This window comes from Carex rostrata, chromosome 6 (genome assembly GCF_964058835.1).
Source record: "Carex rostrata chromosome 6, lpCarRost1.2, whole genome shotgun sequence".
NCBI classification, from domain to species: Eukaryota; Viridiplantae; Streptophyta; class Magnoliopsida; order Poales; family Cyperaceae; genus Carex; species Carex rostrata.
Window position 1 is genome coordinate 5,435,334 of NC_135923.1, and position 9,862 is coordinate 5,445,195.

The following is a 9,862-nucleotide window of genomic DNA, read 5'->3' on the forward strand; positions in this document are numbered from 1 at the left end:
AATAGAAATTTTAAAATTAATTTTAAATATGTAAGAGTTAAAAACTTAGATATTTTAATTTTCAATTGAGTAGTAGGGATCTAGATGCTCTCAGTCCGAAAAAGTTTTGTCAAAATATGTTGTGTCGGTATCAACAATCTTGCACTAACACAACACTCGATGGCTCCGATTGGAGGAAAAACCTAAACGATGGCGACAGATTATTAAATAACAGATATAGAAAAAATTAAATAAACAGTCAATCCGTAAAGCTAAGGAAACAAATATCTAGTGTACTAACCGATCAAGCAATGTCCTTTCTGTCTAGAGTTTCTCATTGCTTCTCTTCTCTTTCCCTTTCCCTCTCTTCTCGTCACACCCTCCACCTCTATTCTTCACAATTCTCTCTCGCCTCTCCTCTTCGACTCCATCGCAAGAGATTTGCTCAGAGAAGGACCATGAAATCATCCAGGCTAGCCACGCTAGTGCCCCTTTGTTCTTCTGCGGCCGAGAACAGTGTAGCCGATTCTGGTGCTAACACCTCCACCTCTTCTCCCGTTCAAGAAGATGAAGGTCGTCATTTCTTAACTATAAAATTTATCTTGAGTGATTTCGTTTATTGGTTTCATAATTTTGTGTCCATTCGTGTTCGTATTCTCCTCTTTAAATTGTTTACCTTAAATCCCTGTGAATTGCCATTATCGAATTTTGATAAACCTTGATTGCCAGTGGAAGTAAAGGAATCCAATAAATTTTTGCTTCTTAAGTAATAGTAACAAGTTACGTGCATCCCTTTAAAAAAAATGAGGACTGTAATAAAAATTGCTCCTGATGTGCAGATAATTTTTCTAGTGGGGCTGGATACCGGCTTCCACCGAAGGAGATTAGAGATATAGTTGATGCACCGCCTCTCCCCGTATTGTCATTTTCTCCTCAGAGAGATAAGATTTTATTTTTGAAGCGTAGAGCTCTACCTCCTTTGTCAGACCTTGCAAAGCCAGAAGAAAAGCTTGCTGGTGTACGAATTGACGGCAACTCTAATGCTAGGAGTCGAATGTTAGTGATAACCATGTTCATTCAATCTCTTGTTTGTTAAGATAATCAAAGACTTACTATTGTTTGCTTAGATTAAGGCAGGCTAATGCTTTGGTAGGGCATATTTTGGTTAAAAAGGAAATGGATTTTAGCAATTTGGGTAACTATTTTTGTTGATTTTTTTTTATATGTAGTTGCTAATTTCAGGTTTAATCACAAAGAAGTTCAATTTTAGTGAGAGAAAGCCTTGTCAGAGGAACATTTCCCATTCACTGTAACATTCAGTGGCGGAGCCACCTCAAAGGAATGGGGGTCAATTGACCTCCATTTTTTTTTTCAAAATCTTTGTACTTGTACCTTATTTTCTCTATAGTTTAGAGTAACATGCTATAGGTACTATAAATTGACCCCCCATTCGCAGCAAGAAAATTTTATATGATTAACCCCCATTCACATTTGACCTCCATAACTTGAAAGTCTGGCTCCGATCCTGGTAATATTATAATAATTCAGTTCTTAATTACAAACTATAAGATAGCAAAGAAGCTACATCCTGACTTGGGCTTTATCTAGATTCCTAGCTATGATTCTCTCACAAAAGCCATTATTTTTCGTTTGCAACCGTATTAAAGAGAGCCTTAGTAGGATTCCTGTGCTGAAAACATTTAGTAATGTAGGAATTCGTTTGTTTCAGTTTGTTAGCTATGCATTTTAGATGATGGGATGTTTGTACTTTGTGTAGGTCTTTCTATACTGGAATAGGCATTCATGCTTTGTTGGACGATGGCAGTCTTGGGCCTGAAAAATTGATCTATGGCTACCCAGAAGGAGCAAAGATCAATTTTGTTACTTGGTACATTATTTTTTCTCATTTTCCTTGTTATTGCAAGCAATGGTTGGCTATAAGTGTACTCTGCTAAATATCTCCATGATGTCTCCAAAAAACCATTCAACTTGAAAAATTCTAGTGAACCAATATCAATCAAACCAAATAACATCACTGATGCCATTTCTTCATTGTTTAAATTTAGGTCAAGAGATGGTCGGCATTTATCATTCGCCGTTCGATTTGATGAGGTAGTACAGGCTTCTTAAATTGAACATGCACATTACATGTTTTGATTTTGTTTTCTTTATATTGCCTATACTCAGTTTGGTGTCTTGTGAATAGGAGGACAACACTAGTAGCAAGCTAACTGTGTGGGTTGCGGATGTAGAATCTGGAAAAGCACGGCCTCTTTTTAATTCACCCGATGTGTACCTAAATTCAGTTTTTGAAAGGTAATGGTCATCTTCTGTAGCTTCTTTACACCTTTTATTTGGACCAAGGAAGGATGTGGCCATGTGGGTGCTTCATATTTGATCTGAGGTAGTACTACTGTACCAGGTGCTGATGTTCTGTATGAAAAATCTTGCTTACACAGAATGAATAGTATACACAGAGAAATTACTGTCCAACAGAACTTATGTTTGGTTTTGTTTTCAGAGAAAAATAACAAAAATTGGGATAGAAGCCATGCCATTATAATTTGTTTGTTCCTATTTGTGTTTCTAAATGCTTACAACTCTTCGAGTCTTTTCTCTTGACAGCTTTGTATGGGTCAATGATTCTACTCTACTAGTGTGCACCATCCCGTTATCCCGTGGTAAGCCACCGAAAAAGCCACTAGTCCCGCCTGGCCCTAAAATCCAATCAAACGAACAACAGAACGTGATCCAAGTGCGCACCTTCCAAGACCTCCTCAAGGACGAGTATGATGCTGATTTGTTCGACTATTATGCAACCTCGCAACTAGTCTTGGCTTCTCTAGATGGGACCATCAAGCCGATTGGGCCACTGGCTGTGTATACATCAATCGACCCTTCACCAGATGAGAAATACGTCATGGTCACATCGATGCATAGACCGTACTCATTTATTGTTCCCTGTGGAAGGTTCCCAAAGAAAGTTGAGTTGTGGACAACTGAGGGCAAAGTTGTAAGAGAACTTTGTGATCTGCCCCTTGCTGAGGATATTCCAATTACAACCAGTAGTGTGCGAAAGGGGAAGCGCTCGATCAACTGGAGGCCTGACAAACCTTCAACCTTATATTGGTAAGTCTCAAGACACTAGTTATAGTTTTCTTATGTACTATGTTGGTTCTCATCTATTTTCATGTTTTGTTTGTTAGGGTAGAGACACAAGATGGAGGTGATGCAAAAGTTGAAGTTTCTCCACGTGACCTTATTTATACGGAGCCGGCTGAACCCCTCAATGGCGAACAACTTGAAATTTTACATAAGCTTGATCTTCGATATGGGTATGATTTACTTCTTTGAAGCATTTGTAAACTAGACCTAATATTAGAAGATTCATGATTATCAATACAATGGTTTCTGCTACAGAGGAATCTCATGGTGTGACGAGTCTCTAGCTTTGGTGTATGAATCGTGGTATAAAACCCGTAAAACAAGAACATGGGTCGTGGCCCCTGATCAGAAAGGTGTAGACCCTCGGATTCTGTTTGACAGGTCATCAGAGGACGTGTACTCTGATCCAGGCTCCCCCATGATGCGCAGAACTGCAGCTGGGACCTATGTAATTGCCAAGATCAAGAAGGATGGAGATGACCACACATACCTTCTCCTTAATGGCATGGGCGCAACACCAGAGGGGAATATTCCATTTCTTGATCTCTTTGATATGTATGGTCCTCTTCCTTTCTGTCATTTGATGCATTTTGAATAATCCTTGTTGTATAGTTTCGTCAAAGACTTTGGGCTTTACAAGATTCTTTTGTTTGGGCATGTCTATTGGAGACGACATTTATTTTTCTGATGGGATAATGGGATGCAAAGTAGAAACAAAGGTGGTAATTCTTCTTCTCTTCATTTATTTTGGTTTTTGCAGTGAGACAGGAAGCAAGGAGCGCATATGGGAAAGTGACAAGGAGAAATATTTTGAATCTGTAGTTGCATTGATGTCTGACCAAACTGACAGCACTCTACATCTCAACCAGTTAAAAATTCTGACTTCAAAAGAATCCAAAACCGAGAACACCCAGTATTTCCTTCAAATTTGGCCAGAGAAGAAAAGAGTGCAGATAACAAACTTTCCACATCCATATCCACAATTGCAATCTCTACAGAAGGAGATGATAAGGTACAAGAGGAAGGATGGTGTACAGCTTACAGCCACTCTCTACCTGCCACCGGGTTATGACCCATCAGTAGATGGGCCCCTACCCTGCCTGGTGTGGTCTTACCCGGGTGAATTTAAGAGCAAAGATGCAGCTGGACAGGTACGTGGCTCTCCTAATGAGTTTGCTGGTATAGGTGCCACATCACCGCTTCTGTGGTTGGCTCGACGGTAATGAGTTTCTCTGTCTTTATATTGATTTAGATTTCTGTTGTTCTCAAAAGGAAATTTAGATTTCTGTCTTTCTCAAAAGAAATTTAGATTTCTTTAGGAAAAGTGATTTACTTGTGTGCTCTTCTCAGGTTTGCAATTTTATCTGGTCCAACAATACCTATAATCGGTGAAGGTGATGAAGAGGCCAATGATAGGTAACATCTTTAGTGTTGAAAGGCTAATTGCCAATCACTTTTAAATATACTAACTTCATTTAATTTTTGTTCTGCCTCTGGTATCTACTTTAACATTTCTCGTTTTCAATTCTATTTGACTAGGTATGTAGAACAATTAGTTGCCAGTGCAGAGGCGGCAGTTGAGGAGGTCGTGAAAAGAGGGGTAGGTCCCTACAATTTTCTTTTCCTTTTTACTATGTAACATTGTCTATGCTTTAAAATTTATCGACTTCTTATTCTTTTTGTAGGTAGCGCATCCTAGTAAGATTGCAGTAGGCGGCCACTCATATGGGGCTTTTATGACTGCTAATCTGTTAGCACATGCTCCACATCTTTTCTGTTGTGGGGTTGCTCGCTCTGGTGCTTACAACAGGACCCTAACTCCTTTTGGTTTTCAGGTACATCTCCCACACACACACTAGTTGTATGCATGATGGCAGGTGTTGTTTGACTACTTTTAACTGTTGAACAACCTTTTTAAGTATTGAAGTTAATATTGAATGTAGAATGAAGACAGAACACTTTGGGAGGCGACTGGTATTTACGTTGAAATGAGCCCTTTTATGTCAGCCAACAAAATAAAGAAACCTATTCTTCTGATACACGGTGAAGAAGACAACAATTCTGGAACACTTACAATGCAGGTATATAAAAACTTATCTTCAGTAAATCTGCTTTTACAATTCTTAATATCCAAGTCATATCCATAACAATCCCAATTAATCCAACCTGGATATTCATGGGCTGTATCAGTAATTATTTGTCACACCCCAGACTGAATCCAAGCTAGGATGGACTTGTCCTGCCATGCATATATGCATGCGCGGAGCCAAGATATTTATCAAGGTGGGACACAATTTTATAATTTTTCTGAGAAAAGCATAGAAATAGAAGAGCATTTTTTGGGAAACAATTTCATGGTGAGGCATAGTTTTATATTTTTTGAATCTTAAGTATATTTTTGTACTTGTTTATGAGAAAAGCATAGAAATAGAAACATGTTTTTGAAACTTTTTTTTTTTTTTGGGGGGGGTGGGGAGGCAAGTGCCCCTCTCTGGTTCTGTCGCCCCACACATTGTAAGCAACATCCATGCAAGAAAAATCAAAGTAGCCAATTAATTCATACCAAAAGTAATATGGTTTTAGTACCAATATTTTTTTTAATAATTATGTAATTTTTAATGTGGCATGGCCTTTTTTAACTCATTTCTTGCACAGCTTCCTTTTTAATTAAGGAGCTTAAACCAAAGCTAATATTTTTTGTGCTTTTAATAGGGGTGAATACCTCATGCAAAAATACCAGAAAGAACATTGTTATACAAATTTCAATGTTTGTCACATTTCATAGAAGTGCAAATGATTATAAAGTGTTGGATGAATTTACCGATAACAACAATGGGTTTAAAAGGGAGTGTCAAATACAAGACAAAAAAAGTATAATAAAATATTGGGTTTGCACAAATGACAATAAGAATAGGGGAAGAATGGGGCGTCCGATGGGCATTGGACCAAAATCCGTCAGATGTCCAGTTGGAGCCATCTGATACACATCAAGATCTGTGCGCACCGCTTAAAAGTCGTGCGGATCAAATTTGCATGCATATTGACTTGAATCGGATGGCTTTGACTAGGCATTGGACAGATTTTGGTCCGATGCTTGTAGGACGCCCCCCACTTCCTAAGAATAGGGGTTATAACTTATAAGCTACAGGTCTATATAATTGACTGGTCAAAATGATTCTACATGCTGCAGAAGCTCACACAGACAATCTTGAGGGTTTTTCTCATAAAGCAGTCATACCTATAAATTTTTTAAATGCAATAGTATAGCAGATAATCTCTCAGTGTAGATGCCTAAGCGAACTTTACCTTAAAACACAAGACATTGCCACACTATCAAGTGTAACAAAAATAACCACCAAGAGCTTGAAAAAATTATGTGAACACATTTTTAAGTTCAATTCAAAGATTTCTCAAATAAACAGGAGGAATTCATGAAAAGCCGTTAAAATAAAAATAATATTAATTGAAATGATAAGTTTCAAATTAGCTCAAAGAAGAAATAAGATAAAACAAATGTGGCCCTGTACGGGTTTTACATAATTACAACGGATTGCAACAGTTACTGGTATTCTCATATCAAATTGAAAATAATACATTTACTACGTGTATTTTGCTACAATAGCTGGTACCTCTACTTTGAATCGCACCCTGTACCAGATGGCACTTGATCCTTGCCTTTACTGGTTCGCTTGAACATGTACTAATCCTGGGATAACTGTTGCAATACAAGAAAAAATAATAATCACCTTTTCTGTTTTTTGCTTGACAGTCTGATAGGTTCTTTACTGCATTGAAAGGCCATGGTGCACTCTGTCGCTTAGTAATTCTCCCTTATGAGAGTCATGGCTATTCAGCGAGGGAGAGCATAATGCATGTGCTATGGGAGACTGACAGGTGGCTCCAAAAGTATTGTGAAGCCAATTCTGATAGTGATAGATCCAGTAACAAGGATGATTCACAGAACTCTACAACAGCTGTCAATAGTGAGAACAAGGCTTTGTCAGCTAGTGGCGGCGGTGCTGCCCATGAAAGCTCAGAGTTTGGTGAATCACTCTGTACACCAAGATCTTTACTTTGGTAAATGTTCCCATCTGTGAATGACATTAGGGATTTTTTCTCATGCTTGTAGTTCTGAAACATGTAAGCCTCTCTGCAAAATAATGGGGTAACAGAAGTATTTCCAGACAAACCTATAACTGAACAAATTTAACCTAAAAATGGAAGATTATATGATTGCAGTTCACTAAATACGGAAGATTTCAAGAAACTTGTTGAATTGATGTCCAAATAGTATCTGATTGGAGAACCATGTCTAACGCATTGGCTAATGCATTGTCTGTGACCCTGATCTCATGATTAAAAAAGACTTTATCTAACTGGAAACCAAATTGCTCCTCCCCTTTATGTCATTTGTGTCATTGTAATAATTTATACATATAAAACAATCTGCATAGAGATATGGTTTTTTACTTTGATTCTTATTATTGCAGATCAAGTTGATTGAAAGCATGGTAATTGGTAAAAGCAAAAGTGCCAGCTTAATAGAAGATGCAGCACCATGCCTATACCAAAGGAATCCTGGATGTTCTCAGAAATAAGCTGCTCATAAGCTGACTCGGACATCTTCAAAATAAGTGTTTACGTCTTTCATTAAATTCAAGTCTGTATTATACATTTTTTTTTATTGATTGATATTGAATCACGCTTTTCAGGAATAAAGGAACAATTAAGTATCGATTCAATGGTCAATATCGTACTCGTCCTTCTCCTATGATTAGATTATGGAACTTAAGCCTCAATTTTGATGAGTAGAACTAGGGTGTTCCCAAGTTCACCAAGCTTATTTGTGAACTCAGGTTTAAAACTTATCGAATTGGTTTCAAACGACGAATTCAAACCGTTGAAATTCTTCTACCTTATGAGTGATGCATCTACATATGAAAATTTAAAATTTTGAATTAAATTAGTATAAAATTAAGTGGTCAAAATTAAAAAGTTTATAAATTAATTTTAATGCATTCTTTTTCTGGATGTTTTTTCACCACTTGACTCTATACAAAATTAATTTTAAATTTTGTGCATGTATATGTATCACTCGTAAGATAAAAGAATTTTAACGGTTTGAATTCATCGTTTAAAGTCAATCCGATAGGTTTTAAAGTTAAGTTCACAAGAAGAGCTTGATGAACTTAGGAACACCCCAGTTCTACTCCAATTTTGGTAACTCTTATCTGACAATTCGAAGGCTCTTTTTTCGTTTATAAATTTGAAAATGTGAAAAGAATATTTACGTGCGCAATTGTACTTCTTACCGTCCACATCGGCTACAGAAACCTATAGCAATAGATGTCTTACTAGCAATTTGTTTGGAATATGTCGTTTTCTACTTGCATTGTACAATAGTGCATTTGCGATTTTTTCATTGAAGTTGTCCAATAACGGATTCATCAAGATCTATAATTTTGTAATTTCTACATGGCTGTATCCACGAGATAAAAAGGTTGAAATATAGCTGAATAGCAGGTTTATTGGGCCACCGTGACGAATCCGGATTCTCTGAAATAACTCAAATTTGAATTTAGATCCGGGCTGTTCGACCAGAAGTGAAATGCATGGAGATATTTGTGCTAAAGCAAATCGGACAGTCCGGATCTAAACTCAAAATTTGAGTTAATTCAGGTGATAATCAAATGAATCGAACCAAATCGAACTTACTTCAGTTTGAGTTTGAATAAGATTCAAACCGAACTGATTTAATTTGTTTCAAAACGAACTAATTAATTTCGAATCAAATTGCGAACTACAGATTTTTCGAATCGAATTTAATCGAATTTCGAACTACAAATTTATTTGGCAGCCCTAGTTATACCGGTAGTTTATGCATTAGTTTTCTTCACACGGAACAAAATTTACACGGTTTCCTTTTACACTGTTGGATTGATTAAAATCACGGTATGGACCTAGCCAAATAGAACTTATTTTATTATATTAACAATTTTGAGCTATGATGTAAATTTGATTCCTGCATTATTAAAGATTGATAAGTGAATTCATTAGTTGCATTATTATTTGAGATTCAAATCTAAATAGTTCGCAAATCAATTTCGAACAAATTATACCTAATTTGAGTTTGATTTGAATAAGATTCGAATTGAACTGATTTAATTTATTTCAAAACAAACTAATTTTGAATCAAAATAATTACGCACTTTTTTCAAATCAAACTCAAATCAAATCACAAACTACGAACTTTTTGTGCAGCTCAAGTTGATATGAATTCCTTTGACCTATTCATTTTCTCAAAAGAGAGAATTTATTCCTTTTCCAAAAGCACTTTATATCTAAAACACTGCATCATAATTTTTATCTTTCTATTGTGTGCTCATGCAATGTCACAACAAAATCTACCGTTGCTTTCTGGGACAAAAGATGAAAAGAAAGCAAAGATGGGATGGGAGGAGGAGAAACGAAGCAGCACACGAAGAAGAGTCAATGCACGATCTAAAAAGAAGGTACAAATGGAAAGGTAAAGTAGAGTGGTGGACTGGTGGCATCTAAATGGCCTTTTTGCGGGGCCAGGGTTGTCCAATCGGTGACTGGAAGGCCGTTTTAGTGTTTTGTCAATAGTGTGCAAAGTCACATGAAATGGCGAATGTTTACCATCTATATATCCTGGCAGCCTCTAACCTGAAGGAAGTGTATCTCTGCGGAGCTGTGC

The 9,862-nt window shown here is 36.9% G+C and overlaps 1 protein-coding gene across 2 annotated transcripts; it reads left to right on the forward strand.

Annotated features, from left to right (window-relative positions):
* Positions 1-243: 243 nt before the first annotated feature.
* On the forward strand, positions 244-7,949 carry LOC144555962 (Prolyl oligopeptidase family protein). 2 transcript variants are annotated; one of them, XM_078304420.1, is made up of 15 exons: positions 244-552; positions 819-1,035; positions 1,757-1,867; positions 2,046-2,091; positions 2,186-2,295; positions 2,605-3,108; positions 3,186-3,314; positions 3,400-3,699; positions 3,905-4,363; positions 4,495-4,560; positions 4,684-4,744; positions 4,830-4,979; positions 5,088-5,225; positions 6,914-7,221; positions 7,635-7,949. In XM_078304420.1, coding segments are annotated over exons 1-15 (2,862 nt in total). In that variant the 5' UTR covers positions 244-290; the 3' UTR covers positions 7,636-7,949. The 2 variants fall into 2 exon arrangements, with proteins under 2 accessions (XP_078160546.1, XP_078160547.1); XM_078304421.1 differs by having other exon boundaries at positions 6,914-7,187.
* Positions 7,950-9,862: the final 1,913 nt, after the last annotated feature.

Excerpts from the sequence above, each read along its gene's own strand:
- LOC144555962 (XM_078304420.1), top strand. The coding sequence starts at position 291 with ATGTCCTTTCTGTCTAGAGTTTCTCATTGCTTCTCTTCTCTTTCCCTT. Across the intron at positions 1,036-1,756 it reads TCTAATGCTAGGAGTCGAAT|GTCTTTCTATACTGGAATAG; the intron begins GTTAGTGATAAC and ends TACTTTGTGTAG. Across the intron at positions 3,109-3,185 it reads AAACCTTCAACCTTATATTG|GGTAGAGACACAAGATGGAG; the intron begins GTAAGTCTCAAG and ends TTTGTTTGTTAG.